The 18,757-nt window shown below is 42.2% G+C and overlaps 3 protein-coding genes across 5 annotated transcripts; 2 read left to right on the forward strand and 1 right to left on the reverse strand.

Annotated features, from left to right (window-relative positions):
* Nucleotides 1–1,116: 1,116 nt before the first annotated feature.
* On the forward strand, nucleotides 1,117–4,916 carry LOC139910656 (zinc transporter ZIP9). Of its 2 annotated transcripts, XM_078288796.1 has the most exons (7): nucleotides 1,117–1,248; nucleotides 1,624–1,729; nucleotides 2,122–2,379; nucleotides 2,492–2,560; nucleotides 2,914–2,999; nucleotides 3,086–3,220; nucleotides 3,344–4,916. In XM_078288796.1, the coding sequence occupies exons 1-7, from the start codon at nucleotides 1,153–1,155 to the stop codon at nucleotides 3,593–3,595; spliced, it is 1,002 nt and encodes a 333-aa protein (XP_078144922.1). In that variant the 5' UTR covers nucleotides 1,117–1,152; the 3' UTR covers nucleotides 3,596–4,916. The 2 variants fall into 2 exon arrangements, with proteins under 2 accessions (XP_078144922.1, XP_078144923.1); XM_078288797.1 differs by lacking the exon at nucleotides 3,086–3,220.
* Nucleotides 4,917–5,445: 529 nt separating this feature from the next.
* LOC139910604 (uncharacterized) lies at nucleotides 5,446–7,179 on the reverse strand. Its single transcript, XM_071897929.2, has one exon. The coding sequence runs from the start codon at nucleotides 7,177–7,179 to the stop codon at nucleotides 5,446–5,448; it is 1,734 nt and encodes a 577-aa protein (XP_071754030.2).
* A 5,205-nt stretch (nucleotides 7,180–12,384) lies between these two features.
* On the forward strand, nucleotides 12,385–18,210 carry nsmce4a (NSE4A component of SMC5/6 complex). 2 transcript variants are annotated; one of them, XM_071898032.2, is made up of 11 exons: nucleotides 12,385–12,481; nucleotides 13,408–13,606; nucleotides 13,695–13,775; nucleotides 14,039–14,166; nucleotides 14,439–14,590; nucleotides 15,103–15,202; nucleotides 15,718–15,808; nucleotides 15,900–15,994; nucleotides 16,649–16,697; nucleotides 16,818–16,903; nucleotides 17,987–18,210. In XM_071898032.2, exons 2-11 carry the CDS (start codon nucleotides 13,408–13,410, stop codon nucleotides 18,050–18,052), a joined length of 1,047 nt encoding a protein of 348 aa, XP_071754133.1. In that variant the 5' UTR covers nucleotides 12,385–12,481; the 3' UTR covers nucleotides 18,053–18,210. The 2 variants fall into 2 exon arrangements, with proteins under 2 accessions (XP_071754133.1, XP_078144945.1); XM_078288819.1 differs by lacking the exon at nucleotides 12,385–12,481 and adding an exon at nucleotides 13,158–13,289.
* Nucleotides 18,211–18,757: the final 547 nt, after the last annotated feature.

An 18,757-nucleotide genomic window follows, 5' to 3' on the forward strand; every position in this document is an offset into this window, starting at 1 on the left:
GAACTGAAGGTTTTGTATAATGTAACAAAACTTAGTGGTGTCTAGTCACAAGTCATGGCGTTTAATTCGGGTGCAGATCTACATTTGTCAGTCTGACGGTGGCAACGATTTCCAGTAGTCTTTGTTTCTTCCATTTGTCACAAGTCTAGCATTAGTGTATTAATTCATCCTTATGTTAAACCATTTTATTTTCTCTTAGGAGATGATCTTCATAAGGTCTGTGTAGTCAGTGGGACTGGAAACGAACGGATTGTTTTTGTAAACAGCCAAGTGCTCTCTAATGAAAGTTCTCAACTTGTTTGTATAATTTCTTGAGCAGGGGTAGTCTAATATCTTTGCTTCTCAAAACAGTACACAGTTTGAATGTGTTTTTGTTTGCTTTGCCTTTTTTTTTTTTTTTTAGTTCTCTGCCTTTGCTAGATAGTAGGATTAACAATGGCAGATCCCAACTTTATCATTTGACAGTGTCTCATTCTTCCCAAAGGGCTGTCTGTACAACATATTTATCTGTACATTTCCCCCAGTTCTTTGAACAATAAATCTGTATTTAATCAAGGTTGCTGACAGTGTGAGTCTCTATATTTCTGTTTAGTCCCTCCAATGGATACAATTTAGCTCACAGACCTCCATTTTATAAGATTTTTTCTGAGATTGTGGTTGACTTGGTACAGAACAACAGCGCATATTCTAAGTGGGGCGAGTGAAACCTTATCAGAACAGACATTTCTATATTGTCCTCGCTCTCCTGACCTCAAATGAGTGAAATCAAGCTGTTCTAGGCTACATTTCGTTGGAGGGACTCCTTGAAATCTCAACGACCCCTTGCGGGTCCCCGGACCTCAGCTTGGAGCTTTGAGGTAGACGTGCGGAGCCAGAGGTTGGGGGGGTGTTGGGTCCCTGCAGTTCTCAGTGTCTAACACTGGGTGCTGCTTGGGAGGGATGTTTGTTGTAAAAGAGTAGAGGGAAACAAACCGAGGTGCGACGTGGAACGGCAGAATGGCAGTCCCGTCCTTCACAGTCCAGCGAAGTAAACACAGCGATACCATGTGAACGGGCGGACGGGCTGTGTTTTCGGGATCAGAGTGTACCGGCACAAGGTACGCGGGACTGAATTAAAACTTGTGGAAAAAGCAGAAAAAGAAAAACTTCGCCATGGACGGGGGAATAGCTATTACTTGTATATCGGCTGCGATGTTTGTAGGATGTTTTATATTGGGATTCATTCCACTGTTGTTCTCAATGTCTGAGGTAAGTGTAACGTTTCTGTTTTCCTCGCATGCTTTCAACTTCCTCATACTAAAGTCAGCCGGGATTCTTTCCCATGCAGTCTAAAAATCATTCCGACGCAGCAGTGATGATGAATAATGATATCAAAATGTTTTTACTAGCAGTAAAAAGCACACTAACAGTAGGCTATTTATATATTTTCCTTCAAACGCACTGTTCTTGTAGTCAATAATTCACGAGGACTTGCTCACATGACTGAGCTGCACTGCAACAGTGTTTCTTCTTTATTGGCATGGGAAATTGTAACATCACTCCAGTTGTTGCTGTGTCCGGAGAGATAAATTAGAGGGAATCTGTCAAAGAAACCCGGTAATCATTTGTGTGTTTGACTCCCAGAAAAGACTGCGGTATGTCACCATCCTGGGGGCAGGACTCCTGTGTGGGACAGCGCTGGCCATCATCATCCCCGAGGGAGTGGACTTACTGGAGAAGTCCTGGAGAGGTGAGGAGCGCACCCCCAAACAAAACAAGACGTGGATGGAATGAATTAAAATTGCTTGCCATCCCGGCGCTCCATTCACCTGCATGTTCCCCCTCTAAGCCGCTGCCATGGGTGTTGAGTCAGAGCTTGGTTGTCCCGCCAGATGTTCATAATTTCTCTAGGGAGATGTGTAAATGTGCTGTAAGAATGAAGCAGCAGCCCCACGCCACTCTGACCAAATGTATGCCTGTGTTTACACCCACTATGGTGAATGGTGAGAGAGCACATCAGGATGAAAGGAGCTTTGAAAGGGGCTTGCTGATCTAATTCATGCTCCTATATGCATAAGCATCATTGTCTTTGATGTAGATCTGTTCAGAAGTATCCTGCTTTTCTCTGTCTTCTCTCCGCAGTCTCGTCCTGCGCTGCTGCACCGCCCAGTCCGAATGTTGGTGCACCACTCAATTCGACTACGAGTGCACCGGTCAATCCAAATGCTAGTGCACCACTCAGTCCGAACGCCAGCGCACCACTCAGTCTGAACGCCAGTCAGGAGGAGGCCCCCTCAGACACGGGCCCTCCGCCTCGCTTCTTCATCGGCTTGGCCTTAGTTGTCGGATTCACCTTCATGTTTGTGGTGGATCAGATCGGAAGCTACTGTTCCATGCACGGCAAGTTGTTCATCAGAACTCTCCACGTCTGCTTCATTTTGCAGAACGTCTGCTCTGCCAGCGTCTTGTCTTGTTGTCGTATCACCGCAATGTCTGCAATGTCTCATTCCAGACCCGCAGACTGGTTTGTGTAGCAGCACCAGCATCACAGCCACTTTGGGGCTCATCATTCATGCTGCAGGTATTACATACGTGTCACACTTGCACTCCCACAGAATATGATGCACACATATAGCAGCTGCTCGCATTTATAGTTTGTGTTTGATCAAGGGACACGAGACATTAAGTGGAGACAATTCCAGGAAGTTGTAAATTTGCTCTCAGTAATAAGCTTGGAAAAATCCCCACATAACACTGGAGTTGTTCTGAGTGTCATGTGACTCACCATGTGATTGCTTCACCCTGGTCTCAAATGACCTCAGCTGTCTGAGTGCATAGCATAGCCTCAAGTATGATTTGATGTAGGAACAAGAGAGGCATTCGTGTAAAAGTAGATTGCTGTGACCGGTAACGAGATATTTGTTCTGCTTCTAGCTGATGGATTTGCTCTGGGTGCAGCGATGGCCACTCCTGAAGTGACGGTGCAAGTCATAGTGTTTTTTGCTGTGATTCTGCACAAGGTGAGATTCCCCTGAGAACATCACAGTGAAATAGTACCAATAACTAACTAAATAAATAAACCATATCCCACTTTCTTATCTTCTAGGCTCCTTCCGCTTTTGGTTTGGTCTCCTTTTTGATGCATGCAGGCGTAGAGAAGAAGCACATACAGGGACATTTACTGGCCTTTTCAGCTGCAGCACCTATACTTGCCATCACCACTTACTTCATATTGCATGCGGTGAGAAGCACAAACCAATCATCTTGTGATAGCAGAGTCAAAAAACAGCCATTACATCACTGAGAGACCAGATGGTGGATTGGCATTATGTGATGTGTGAGTGCGTTTGTCTTCTCTCTGCAGTCCGGCAGTTCCTACCAGAACCAGCTCTGTGTGACAGGTGTGGGAATGCTCTTCTCCGCTGGGACTTTCCTCTATGTGGCCACCGTGCATGTTCTGCCTGAGGTCAGCAGCAGGAGACAGCAGCACTCGCCTCCCCTCCACACCGGGGCTGAGGCCTACCAGCGCGGGCGCCTGGGGGTCCTGGAGAGCCTCACTCTGGTCCTGGGGGCCGGGCTCCCTGTGCTACTGGCCCTAGGGCTCAAAGATGACTGAAGATATGCTAGAGCGATGCAGTTCACTGGGCAGAACACGATGACATCACACCTAAAAGGCAAACTATGAACACAGTATATGAACATACTGGATGAAGTAGAAAGGTGTGTGTGTGTGTGTGTGTGTGTGTGTGTGTGTGTGTGTGTGTGTGTGTGTGTGTGTGTGTGTGTGTGTGTGTGTGTGTGTGTGTGTGTGTGTGTGTGCGTGTGTGTGTGTTCGATTTCATGCCAGGAGAAATGTGCCTGTTAAAAGCCTGTTGACTGGGGGATCCACTTTCATTTCCTGGTACGATCAGATCTCCTTTTGAACTTCCCCGACTATTGTGATAACGTTAAAAAAAGAGCTCTCTAAATAGGTTATGAAGATAGCTAACCTATTGTTGTCCTCAGTGGATTGAGTTACTACACCCCCACTGACAAAAGGGCTTCATTTGTTGCCAAACTTGAATTCAATAAGCTTTCTCAATTACCTTTTGTCATGTGTAATAAAGGTACTGAAAAATTGAGGGCAGGGGATTTTCAGCTGTGAAATCCCATCTAAATAACTGGATAGATTTACAGAGGAACAGAATAATCAGATAAGATCTGCCTCAGTTTTAACACCGACAATGACAATATCAGATCTAGGTCACGTATTTTTAAATCATTTCTTTTTTAGTTCCTTTGTATATCCAGCTGGAAAGCAGGTCCATATTTAATCTATGCAGTTCCTCCACAATATAAAGAACAGCGACCATCAGTCTGCAATACATGAAGCACAAATCTACCAGTACACAGGATCTGTTACAGCTGTTTTTTGTTGCATGTTAGAGGAAAAAGGTGGTGGTGAGTAGATATGTAATTGGGGTTATCAAGTTAGCACCTCCAATCATAGATGTCTCATTGAATTTAGGCACATAGCACCTCATGAATCAGTATCATTTTTTATGACTCCTACTTTTTCTCTTGCAGTCCATTCTTTAGTGTGTACCGTGTTTTGGATATAATAAAAAAAAATGACCACTCATGTCACCTAATAACTGATAAGACTGCTTGCTGTCTTGTTCTTTTGGTTTTTCCCACACAATATTGTTTATGAAGTAGAGATAAATCGTCTCTCATGTTGATTCAGTTTTTAATCATTTGATTTCACAGCTGGAGAGTTGGGCACAGCTGTGTTGATTAGAACAATAACAGAGTTAAAAGGTATGGAAACTGAATGTTACAAATGCAGACATTAATGTAAAAGTATAATTTATTAATAAACATAATAAAACAACAGATATTCAAATGTAATCAATTTATATATAAAATCTAAAAATTACACACTGCTGACCTTTACAAAACACTGTGACAATTTGACTAATAAAAAACATCTGTGCTATACATCCTTCCATAATTGTCTGCAGCATATCACCAATTCTTAATACAATCACAACACTCATGGCTAAATTCAGCACATTTATTTAAGCTTACATTAAGTGTAAGAGAAATGACACATTGAAATCAGGTGCCAGAATATTGTATTTATGGTGATCATATTCTGTCCAAGAATCAAAGATTTCACTCTACTTTTGTTCTGCTCTCATTTTATAGTTTATTTAGTATTACAACTCCACCAGCTTCATTTTGCTCTGGTTTGAAATACAAAGCTTCTAGTGAGGCATGGTGGTAAGATACTGTGTAATACATTAACAGGTGATTATAATCAAATGACAGCCACAGCCAATGAGCTGTGTGTATGGTAAAGCATCAAATGCATGTGACATCATGGGAACACTGAATAGCAGGAAACAGAACGCAACTAAACCACTGATCATGCCTATAGCAAGGGGCTGATATGGAGAGTCCTCCTGAAGTCGGCACATTTTTTCAGAGTTTAATGCGGCCCATGGAGGCAATAAGATCCGCCTCCAGAGCCATCTGGTCAAAGGTGCGGCGGTGTGTGTACTGCCTCACTCTCTCCCTCATGTGGAAGGAGGCCCGGGCCGCCCGGTGCGCCTCCTCCTGTATCTGCTCTCTCTGTCTCTGCAGCCTCTCCCTCCTGTGCTCCTTCATCATGATGTAGCCTTCCCTGACCACTCTCTTGGCCTCCTCCTCCCGCTGCACCCGGTCTCTCAGCTTCTGATGGCACAGCTGCCTGTCCTGGTTGTGCTGTCGCGCTTGCTGGGCTCTGACCCTGTGCTGGGCCGAGGCGTGCTGGGCGGCTCTCTCCGTGCGCCGCTGGCTCAGCTGCACCAGGAGCTGCTTGTGTGTGAGCTGCTGGTAACTCTGCAGCTCGGCCCTCAGCTGCGCCCTGTGGATCTGCTCCTCCTCCCGGGCCGCCCGCTCCTGCAGCTCCCTCAGCCGCGCCTCCGCGGCCTGGGCTTGCTTCTCCCAGGAGCGGTGCAGCTTCTGCTCCAGGCTGCTCCTCACCAGCGCCTCCTCCTCCTCCACCTGCCGCTCCACCTGCTGTTTCAGGAGGATGTGTCGCAGCAGCTCCCTCCGATTCCCCTGCTGCAGCCTCTTCCTCTCTCTTCTCTCTTGTGACACTTTGCTCCTCCTGGCCTTCTGCTCCTTCTCCAGCGCGACCCATCTCTCCTTCTCTATCTCCCTTTTCTCCAGCTCCTCCTTGTATCTGAGCAGCCTCTCCTGGTAGTGTTTGCGCACCTCTGCCTCTTTGCGTGCTGCCTCTATCTTTCCTCTGCGTTGTGCCTCCTGCTCCTCCGTCAGCCTCCTCCAGCGGTCTTCTTGCAGCAGCGCCTCCTGCTCACGTAGTCCTGCCAGCTCTCTCTCCTGATGCTCCCTCAGCCTCCTGCGGGCCTCCAGCTCCTCCTGCCAGCGCCTCATGCTCTGCTTCAGCTTCTTTGCCCTCCTCTTCTCTGTCTGAGCCCGCTGGGCCTCCTCCCGCCGGCGGGCCTCCTGTCTCTCCTGCTCCTCCTGCTGACTCAGCTTCAGGCGGGCCTGCTCCTCTTGGTGCTTCACCAGCATGAGCGCTGCTATCTTGCGGTCTCTCTCTGATACTGTGACACTCATCTCCTTCTTGATGCTCTTTGTGAGCCTCTGCAGCTGCATCTCAGTAGCTGGGGAGTGTGTGAGGTCTCCTAGGCTGAAGCTGCAGACTGTGCTCCTGTCTGGTTCCCTGTTTCCTGCAGCAGAACAGGAGGACCTGCTCACAGATTTACCTTTGAAGCACTGATCCCCGTATGGGATGGACCCCGTTGTCTCATGGACAGCATGGTCTTCCCTCAGTTTAGAGTCGGAGATCGGACTGGCAAGTTCGAGCACCGTTTCTAGTGCTGAGAGTTTCTTACTGCCTGGCCTCCTGCCTCCGGCCGCCTTGATAATCATTTCCCTCTCCTCTCGACACATTTTCAAAAGCCTTCTACGCTCCTTTTCGTAGGACTGGTGCATGACTGTCACCGCCTCAAACGGCATGTCATGCCGTTCAGAGATGAACTCACTGAGTGATTTAATGAGGAGTTCAACCGGTTTGACGCCCAGTCGCGCGCAGGACTCCAGTGAGCGGGGGCTCGTTAAAATATACTGGCTCTCCTCCGCTTCTGTTGTGTCAAAGTTGTTCAGATCCAAGTGAAGCACCGGAGAAGCCGACCGGATTTCCCCCATGACAAAATAGTAGCAAAAACCTCGATTGCCTCGTTAAAAAGTTCGCAGCGACATTTATATGTTCAGTTTAACAAGATCGCTCATACCTTGGAAACGCATTCATTCAGCAGCACGGCGAGGTTCTTCATTAAGGGATTAGCTGGGTCATTCCATGTAATCGATGCCCTTTACCTTTGGCTATACAGGCTAGTGTAGGCTACCTGTAACAAATTTGTCATAAATGAAAATCAAATTCAAAAAGGCTTTAAACACAAAATGTCCCCTGTAAACAAGCCTTTGAAGTTAGCCTACTTTATGTATAAAAAAAAACCCAAAAAACCTGCTTAACAAATAAGAGAACGTTGCCAAACTGTAGGCCTATAACTTTTTTGTATTAGGCCTGTAATTATTAGGCTACAGTTTGAAGTAAACATCACATTTTGCCATTATAGTAAAATTGTTACTTGCACTTAATGGTTGAATGTTATTTTTTTCTAAGTAGCCTGCATAGTTTATCCTGGTTTAGGTGTAACCTATTACAAGCGAGGTGGGCAACCTGGACTAACGTGTTACACAAATACATTTTTAAACATGCAGCATTTACAATTAACTTTCCATCACATTCAGGCGAAACTGATCCTGAACAGATTTATGTCCTTATTCACATTTATATTTAGCCTAGTTGTTTTCTTATGGGTATAGTTGTCGACAGACTAGTTGAGCAAACAAATCAGCCAAACAAAAACAATATTTGAATTCTTGATCAGCAACCTTTTGTATATTCTGATGTTTTTATCCCATGGCCAACTGAAGCTAAGAATTTCAACTATAGTAAGCCACTACAATATTCTCAACACAAGATTTTGAAAATTGTGAATGACCATAGTATGTTTTTCTTTTCTTTTTAATAAATTGGATATGCTTTTAATGCAAAAAATTAATAAAATGAAAATTAAAATGTTCTTTAGCAACATTTGGACGACGGGCAAAATAGTGCCGTTTTCATAGAATGACCCGCTTCTTTTCCAGACAGCTGGGAAGTGGCGAGAGACGCTTCTTCTGGTGACCATGGCAAAAAACAACGACATTCAAATAAAGAGCGGCGCTGTGTTGCCAGATATTGCTCAGACTTTTAGCACGCCATCTACTGACAGGTACGACTGGGATGACCATCTCGCTGCTGACGTCTTACTGCCGCCCTACAGGTTGTTGCTGTTGAAAAGCTGCAGTCAGGAGACTGAAGGCCGTAAAAACGTAGATGAAGATGAAGTTCGTTCCATATTCGTCATTTGTTTGCAAGTCAGGGAAAAATTATAATTTCAATTGATTTCAAACCTCGAGAATCTTGCCAAATTACACTAGGCTATGTTATCTTTACTCAAAATAATTATGCTATGGCCTAACAGCAAGCTCGGGCTAGGTGAGGAAAAATAGACTGGTAGCCTATTTGACCTGATATTCTGTATAAACATGTTGTTTAGTGCGAGATATTCTGTTTTCACAGTCTGTCAGGATTATAAAAATTGTACAGTTTAAGACATAGGCCTATTTACTACAGATTTGTTTACATTACAATTTTAAATTGTCCATATTATTCACTTTTGATGAATTTGTGTTGAATATTATGTCCGGATAAGAATGATGTAGGCTATGATGATTTCAAATAAATGATAGCCTACAGTTAATTGGGTAGCATATTTCTTGAAGGAGTTTGAAGAATTGGCCTACCAGCTTCCATGTGATGTCATTCAAATGCTGCAAACCTGCCTGGTTTGAAGGATTTGAGCAATTGTGTATGGGGGCTGCTAATAACGATCAGTGTGCTTTGACACTTCTGCTGAGAATTTGATTTCATTTTGGAGCATTCACACAAGACAAGAATTGCTGTTTCCCATTACCTGGAATCAAAATGACCACTGACCTATTTTTAGACAAAATGACACCTTGCATGTTTTATTCAGGGTGTTCTTGTCCAGAGACACAGGACTCCTAGACATGGATGTGGAAATGTATTAAATCCAGAGAGGTCCAGTAATAGGCTATAGGCTATAAGTGTAAGCTAAGCGCTTTATCTAGCTGGTAGCAACCATTCGTTTGGATGTAATCGTATGGACATGTATGGTTATATGAAGCAGAATGTAGAAGAGGTGAAGGAACAGAAAATATGATCTAATAAGGAAGTGTCAAATTAGGAGTGTTGATAAAATGACTAGCCCTATTTTCAGTGTGGTTCTTGGTTAAGATATTAGATGATAGCCTATGATTCTGTCATGGTATCAATGACTATACAAGAGTGGCATTAAAACTGGAAAATACAAGGTCCTATTAAAAAAAAAAAAAGATAATTACATTTCTTATCTGAAAGTAAAACTGTCTCTCCTTTGCACTACATTTTGCTATGCAGCCTAATCATCAAACTATCCCATCATATTCCACATTCCACATGTATATTAAATAGTTCAAGTGGAAATAACCACAGTTTCACAACATTTTAGAATTGTATAAGTTCCCAATTTTGTATGATGTATTTTTAGGTGCACAAATTACAATATTTGCATTTCATTTGTATTTGCAATTGTATATCTAACTGTTCATGTTACATATTGTCTATGACAATCAGAATCAGAATCAGCTTTATTGGCCAGGTATGTACACATACAAGCATGCGCGGTTTTAAAGGGGTGGCCGGGGTGGCCAGTGCCACCCCTACAATCTGATTGGCCACCCCAGATGCCACTCCAAAATTTCTGCCACGTCATTGGCTATCACCTCGCTGTGGGGCGGGTGTCTGTCCCGCTTTGCCTTTAAGGGGAGAGTTGTTTTGCTATCGGCGGAACATAAATCAAACGAAACTTCACTCTCAACACAAAGCACCGGGACCCCAGCAGGACACAACTTTTCAGTGGAACGTTACATTTTGGTAACAGGAGGGGGAATAATTATTTAGCTGCACATCAAATGTCAGGACGCCACGCATAACGAGCGAGCTGCTAGCAAAATCTTATGAACGACTCTCTACTCTCTAACGACTCATCTATTTTGTGATACAAGGAAGGCAGTCCACATCAAGAAAAAAGTGTAAAAGCTGGCAACAGACAGTATGAAAATGATCTCGAGTTATTTGGACTGTCTGGAGATGTCAGTAGCCCTCAACCCGAGAGCGTGATCTGCCCAACTGATGCAAACAGTGCTGCCAAGTAAGCTGAAGAGGCTCTTGAAAACAAAGTATCCCTTATAACGTTAGCTGCGCAGATGAGTGTGCAGATTCAGGTAACTCCCTCTCCCCCCTCCCTGAAGTTGTGACGTTAATGAGACAGCTACGTTAATAGCGATTTTTCAGTTTCTCCAGTCCACTAATTCTGTCCTGATATAGCCACATAATGCATCAGTTAGTATTTTTGTAAACTGAAAGTTCAATTCTACCCTAAAGCCATGAAAGATTAGGGCTGCTCTGATCGCCCAGTCTATTTTGAATCACCAGAGCTGTACACGCCCCCCCCCCATTTATTTTGATATCTGTTGCCCAAGTCCACACCCCTCCTCTCACAGTCTGTAAATTCTGGATTATGATTATTACAGGTGCTGGTGATATGAACATGCCACTTGTTTAATCCAGATAAGAGATAAATACAAATACTGTACAATATCTGCACTTGTTAATCAGATGCCTATTACTTCCACATAGAAGCGCTGCTTGTGCTATTGAATATGATTAAAGTGATTTATTGCTCAGTCCTAGTTTTGTTTGGAATGACAATAAACATGACATGTTGTGATTCTAATAAATAGTCTCTTGTAAGCTTATTTCATTATAGCAGAGGTATAGCTTTCATGAAGTCATCTTATTATTATTATTATTGTTATTATGATTATTATTATTTCAAAGTAGCCTACCTTTTGGTAAAAGGCCTCATCAGCTCTTTGAATGGCTTGTTATAGATCCATGACCACAAATACTTGCACAGGTTTAGTTACAGGTCAGAGCATTATTTATTATAATAAAGCTCAGGAACCTGAAGATGGTATAATACACATTGTTGCTTTGTCCAAAAATCACATTCACTAACTCTGTAATGATGCATGTTACTTATCCAGTCACTTCATGCTAGTCTCCTCAGATTAAAACAAGCCTGTAAATTGGTGTTATGTTGGTGTACCATGGCAGGGATTGCCTAACACCTTGCAGTTTGTTCTTCAGAACAAAGTCCATGACTTTAACGGCCTTAAATATGGTCCTGTTTTTTATTCTTTATCCAAAAACATCCAGGCTAATTGTCTTATTATATCAGTATATGCTATAATGTATGGTATATTATATAATTCAGATTAGTCATTTTGAGTTAATTAAGAGGAAGATAGAGCCCAGGGTTTGCATACTGCATTTTTGTTTGGTGGTTTGCTTAGAGCATTTGACTACTTAATAGCCTTAACTTTTGTAAATGAGCTCAGAAAAAGGTCCTATTTATTTGTCATTGTTAATGTTAGCCTACTTGACTATAAAGGTTCTGCAAAATAGGAGACTGACCATCAACAGTTATGTGTATGCATGTTGCCTATTAATTTATGTTTTAGCCTATTAGAATATTAATGCATATAAAAAATTCTGTGCGCTGTGCGCGCACATTAACAACACATTGTGGCCACCTCTAGACATCCCTTTGCCACCCCTGGGCCACCCCAGTTAAAAATTCCCAGAACCACCACTGCATATAAGGAATTTGACTCCATTTTTTTTTTGTTGTTGCTCTCAATGTACTTACACAGAATAAATATATAGCTAAAAACAAGGACAACAAGATGAACAGAGGTAAAACCTAAACATTTAACTACTATGTACAACTTAAACAACACTTGGGCAATAGTGCAATGGTGCAGAGTGCAAAGATGCTGGAATAAATATGAGTTGTTGGTGTAACAGGTTACATTATATACATGAGATATTACACATTACATACATTATACACACATTATATACACAAATCAGATATTGTACAGATGATGATGATGGGGGAGGAGGAGCAGCAGGAAATCCCTGGTCTGGGCCTTTCACTCCTGCTTTTGATGGGGGAGGAGGAGCAGGAGGAAATCCCTGGTCTGGGCCTTTCACTCCTGCCTCCTGCCTTGATAATATAATGTTAATGTACACTATACATACAAGTGCTACATGTGTTATTTTACAAGAGTGTCGTGGTTTGAACTCAGTTTAAATTTCCCTCTTGATTTCCCCGCAACTAGTGGTACCAACGGAGAACTGACTTCGGCTTTGTCAACACTTCCTGGCTTCTGGCGCGCCAGACAAGCACTGTATCTGTCAACCAAAGAGGTAAGTTGAATTTATCTCAAAAAAGTTGAATCTATCTCAACAACAACTACAACGTGTTGAGAATATTCTTTTGATGACAGATTTATGAGTACATGAGAGTAAAAATTCGGCAGCCACAACGTTAAAGTTACTAACAGTTATATTTTGGACAACTGATTAGTTGAGAACGGATTAGCTAGCTAACTCAGAGAAGAATTTGCTGAAACGAGATAGTAAAGTCGTACGTACTTCCGTTTTTGCTTAAATTCCCGCCACGGAATTTGTGCTGCTTCTGGTTTGCCGAGAGTCGATTGGGTTGTCAACGATTCTGTGTAATATGTCTTAATTTTTTGCGACAGGTTTATTTGATTTCATTATCCGAGCGTTATTTGGAGTAAAATTGCGCGTCAGAAGTATCTTAATGAAAGCGAAGTCGTTTTGCAGTCGTTCTAATTTTGCGCATGCGCAGTCACTTACGGAAAGGTCAAATTTGTTATCACTTTGTGCTCGGTGTCAGATATAGGCCTAATCTCGTCATATTAATTAAAATATCGAATTTCATTTTATCGTGTGGTTTTTTTTTTTTTTTTTTTTTTTTTTTTTTTTTTACATATTATGTGCTTGTGTGTGAGACTTTCCTTCCAAACGGACGAGAATATACGGATATCTATCTTGTCTTTTTGTAAATATCTTTGGCAAATCTTTAGCAACGCGGCTAGCAACGTTTGCCCACAGCAAACTAAACAGTCTGCTGGTCCAGATTGTTGCCGTTTTCTCTTTCTCTTTCTCTTTCTCTTTCTCTTTCTCTTTCTACACAATCGGGCTACAGGTAGGCACTCACTACAACAATAACCAGAAGCGCACTTTGTTGATGTCGGTCCCACAACATTGCTCAACGTGTTTCCCTCTCACTACCATAACATAAACACACCATCATCTTCCTAAAGATGAAGAGAGCCAGAAGCGGCGGCGAGGAGGAGGCACCGCGGCAGAATGGAGCGGCTGGCCGCAGAAGAGAGCAGAGAGGGGAGGCAGCTAACGGGGACGATGCTGCCTCCTTCAGTCCTGCTGACATGCAGGAGGAGGACAACGACCTGAGGAGAGAAATACGGAGCAAGTACAGAGACCTGATCAACTCAGTGCAACGTGAGTAAGGAGGACAAGGCACTGTGTTGATAACTCCGACTCTGTTAACAGCTGTCTGACTCATTGCCTGTTTTCATGTCTTTTCCAGAGAACAGGGAGGTTATGCTGAGTCCCTCCAATAACAAACTCACAGAGGTTTTGGATGAGGCAAACAAACTTTTTAAAGATGGTAATGTCTAATAGTGATACTAACCCAACAATCTCAAATTTGGTTTACTAGCCAATGACCTAGATGTGTAGAGTGGCATGGATAAACTGCAATACATTTGTAAAGTGCTGGAAAAAGAATTATGCAGAAATGTCAACATGTAGGGTAATTCTTACTACAAGAGTAGTATTCAGAATGCAAATCAAAACTTAATTATTTTATTATCAGTATAATGCAGCTCTACAGTTTGGTGGTTCTGCCTCTAATGATGATGTTCCTTGCAGTGCGTCAGGCGAGGGAAGCAGCTCTGGACGCACAGCTCCTGGTTGTGGCCACAGACTTGGGCAAGGAGAAGGCCAGCCAGCTGTTCGCTGAAGGCGCTTTCGACCTCTCCGCCTTTGCTGAGCACCTTGTGAGTCTGAGTATATTATGTATGTAGTATGTACATTATGTCTGGGTACATAAATGTTGCAGTGAAGACTGAACAGTTACAGATTGGTTGGGAATGTTGAGCAACACACAGGCACTACCAGGGCAGCCAAGAAAGCAGCATCATGACAAACATGAAAGTTGCTGACCAGCAACATACAACAATGTAGAAAAGCAAAATACAGTCAAAATCATTTGTTTGTAATGCAACTACCAGGCCAGTAGCCATGTGGTGATCTCTTGTTTGTCTGCCAGCTGTCCTTCATGGGTCTGAACCGACTAGAAGAAGGGGAGGAGGAGCAGCAGAATGGAGGTGCAGTTGATGGCTACCTGCCCCACAATGCCTGGCACAGAGTGGTCAAAAGAGCAGAGTGCTGCTTCAAGACGGCGCCCTCCTTCCACTACATGTGAGTGGCTCATGGCCTCCTCTGCCACCTTGTGGCTGAAGTAGGGCAAGTTGACAGTACATGATTAGAGCCAGACCTATTTAAACTGCTGGTAATGATTGAAAAGCACAATAATGACTGCAAGATGCCCTCAAGGCAATTATGTAGTACATGGTGCAGGACACAATAACACAATAATTCAAGAACAATACATGATAGAAACTTCATACTTCTACTACTACCAAAGGTTTATTATTTATTTGGATCCCCATTAGTTGTTTCCAAGGCAACAACTACTCTTCCTGGGGTCCACCAGGTTCCCCCTGGAGTGGATGATCTGATTCGATTTTGAAGCACCTTGCTGCATAAATTTGCATATTAGTGAGGAAAAAATGATTTTGCATTGGCATTTTGTTTTGCCCTGTTCTCAAACTATCATGTGATGTGGAAGTGATGGATGTATGTGTTGTGTCCCTGCGGGACTGTATTTTCCTTTTTTATCTCTTTTTCATTCCTGTGTTTCTTCTCATCAGGATGGGGTCGTTCCATGTGGAGCCTCCTCCCCCGAAGCAACGGATAGAGCGGCAGAGGAAGGCGCCCAGCAAGGAGGCCAAAAGGATCATGCCCACTCAGGTAGATAATCCCATACACACACAGCTCCGGTTGTCTACATGCGTGTGACTGTGTGACTTCACAGCCTGTAAGCAGCCCTGCCAACCTGTGTGCATTTTGTCTAGAAGCTCTGCATTTTGATATCAAAGTACGCTGGTATGAGTTGTTATGAGTATGAGTAATGTGGTCAGATGGTTAAGAAAGGAGTGAACTTTGAACCTTTTTGAACCAAATTTACTTTTCAAAGCTACCCTTAAATAAAAAAAAAATAGTAACTAATTAAATTACATATTATATTCTTTCAAAAAGTATCCTGGCTGATTAGTTGCTTTACTTACTTGTTATCTAATTATATGGTTACAGTTACTACTCACCACAAGTAATAGGCACTCATTTTAGGTTCATTTCTGAAAGTCAGTTCCTTTGAATGTTGTTTTTCATTTTGTAATTTGAGTTAAGGAGGTTTAGATGTGTTCAAACTGAGAAGTTATTGACGTCCCAAATGGTTACTTCACCTTGTTAATGTTGTCTTTCAGTTGAAGAAAATGGAAGAATCCCACCAAGAGGCGACTGAGAAGGAGGTGGAGAGGATCCTGGGATACCTGAGGAGCTACTTTGCAGATGATCGTGAGTTTAAACTCGCTAATGAGGATAATATCAACATTTCAAGGAATGCGTTTAATTATCAGTCACTAACGTCTCTCTGTTTCTGTCGCAGCAACATCACCGATATCCTATTACGAGTTTGTCATCGACCCCAACTCATTCTCTCGGACAGTAGAGAACATTTTCCACACGTCTTTTCTAATCAGGGTGAGTTAACTATGTTTGAATGGCTGCATGTTGTGTTCAACAGCTACAGCTAAGTGCTAAAATAAAAGAAACACCAAAATAAAGTGTCTTAAAGGAAAAATCCACCCTAAATTTCTCTGCAGACAGTAACCTCAATAGACCAGAATGCAATGCAGCCACAAGACGTGTTGAATTTTGCATAAAGGTCGCGGCTCTCTCTTTTTTTCACAGCTAGTGCTATGCTATTGCTCTCTCCACCTACACATAAAAACCAGAGTGAAGTTATCTTGATATTGGACATTCTGTGGATAATCATTTTTCCATCTTCAATAACTTGTAAAGCAGACAAGTAAAACCACATTGATGAATATATTTGTGATCACTGGAAGAGGAAGAACTGATTTCAATGTTTAATAAAATATTTTTCTAATGTATAACAATGATTCAAATTCAACAGTAGGTCGCATAAGAAAAAATATTTCCTCAAATCTTGGAAAAATAAAAAATAATAATAATATCCAATAGCAAGCTAACTTTACTCTGGTCCCATGTAACCCACAGCTGAATGCAACAAGTTCAGGTCCGTTTTCTGGAGGATAGTCAAAGTCATTTACCTGCAACGAGATCGTAAAAAGCTCCATGTTGAATATGCAGAATTGTATTTTTGTATTTCAGGATGGTTTGGCAAGAATGTATCTGGATAATACCAAGCTGCCCTGTATAGGTGAGAAGGCCTAACATTTGTTCGGACATATTACATTGGTTTGGACATATTGTTCTTATTGTTGTACATATTATCTTTACCTGAATGATGTTACCAGGGCTGTGTGTGTCTGTGTTTCAGCTCCTGTGGAGGAGGGGGAGGTGGAAAATGGAGGATCGTGCAGCCGTAAACAGTGCATCGTCTCTATCAGCCCCAGGAGCTGGAAGGTGAGGAACTCTGGGCTTTGTGAGATTGTGACACGAAATGTTGCGATACGCATCTTTTCTCTTTTGCATCATTTGAACACTAGAGAAAGTTAAGGCTAGCGAGTTTCAGCTTTTGGGTCATCACACTTCTGTCGAGCCCTGCTGACTCACTACTGTGTAGACGCAGTAGGTGACAACATGGACTCGGGCCAAACTGAAATTGAAGGCGCTCAAGGCATCAAGTTTTAAGTCTGCTGTGTGGCAGCATTTTGGTTTTCCAGTTAAGGACGAAAACGGCAATAAGATGACACGCTGCACCAAGTACAACGTCACAGTGAAAACCCTGTCAGATGTTGCGTTTGAGTCTTTAATGTAGTTTCAGACGTCTCTCTGCACTACTTTTCTGGTGAGAAATTTCCATGGTTGCTGTTTCCATTGGCTGTGTACTTTACTGCTGTTTTTCAACTCTTCAGGCTTATTTGGGGATTAAATTGAAGTTATTTGAACTGGTGTTAGACAGGTCCTAAAGAAAAACACTTCAGTGCACTACAGCCTACAGTGCACCAGCTAGTAAACACACACACACACACACACACACACACACACACACACACACACACATAAAACCTTATGCTGTCTTTTTTTGCTTTGTCCAGTAAATCTAATTTAATCTAATCTAATTTATTGCCAACAGGACAGAGTATCTCAAACAATAAGACTCAAATTAAACAAAGGAATCATATATATATTTTTGTTAGAGGAGAAGAGGAAAAATATTATTATTATTATTAGAACATTGCACTTAAATGACTGGCCAAAATAAGAAATATTCTTATTTTTTTAGTTTGATGCTAGGGCAGCATTTTGGGGGGGGGGGGGGGGGGGGGGGGCGTAACCTAAGTATGATTTTGTTTATGAATTGATCATTCTCAGCAAATATTGAATGGGCTTGTAATATTGATCACGTTTAATTTCTTCACTTTTCACATATAGAACCTTTATAACCTTTATAAAAGAGAAGATGCTACAATAAGTCAGTGGTCACACAAAAATGTCTAATGGTCACTGTTATGGATGTAAAGATGCTTTTTTATTGTCTCCCAGGAGCTGATCGATGCCTTGGACATCAGTGAGCCACTGATTCAGCCTCATAACTCGCAGAATGAGTGATGCATCGCACCGCGTTTTCTCATCTGTGTGTTAGAGAGAAAAACAAGTACAAATTCTAAAAGGCCATATTCTAGGTCAAGCACACAACATACTCTTTTGTAAATTTTGTTTTAAAATTTCTTTTTACTGTTTTTAGGAAGTTTGAATAATAAAAGAAAGAAAAGCAAGATGGCTCTGTGTTCATTTATTTAAAGCCCTCAAAAGCATGTGAGAATAGTAGGCAACAGACTTCTGTTCATGTCATTTTTCTATTGATGTCAATGTCATCAATCCTATTCTGTAAAACATATCAATATACAGAATTCTGACATTCTAACTTTCTAGACAACTCACCATTGAAATGTATATTTTGTTCTGTAATGGTTCCTAGAAGATGAATTCATGCTGTGTATGGACTAGTTTAATATTTAGGTGTTTAGTTAAGGCCTGCACTAACTGGTCAGCCATATAAATAAGATGACATGCAGCTGCCAAAAAGAAACTGATATTGCAGAGGGTGCTGCAGTGCTGCTGCTCATCTAATCCCTTACAGTGCAAAGAGGCGTTTCACATCACAAGAAGAACCTCAGCATTTCTTCTATAACTGTTCTGTAGCACTGACTGATTCCACATCCACCCCCATTTTGTTTCTAATACAAGTTGCAGCAGTAAAAGTCTTCTGATCTGGATAAATTGTTAAAAGCAAACCATTTCTAAACACTGGGC

The sequence above is a fragment of the Centroberyx gerrardi genome, chromosome 15 (assembly GCF_048128805.1).
Source record: "Centroberyx gerrardi isolate f3 chromosome 15, fCenGer3.hap1.cur.20231027, whole genome shotgun sequence".
In the NCBI taxonomy this organism is placed as follows: domain Eukaryota; kingdom Metazoa; phylum Chordata; class Actinopteri; order Beryciformes; family Berycidae; genus Centroberyx; species Centroberyx gerrardi.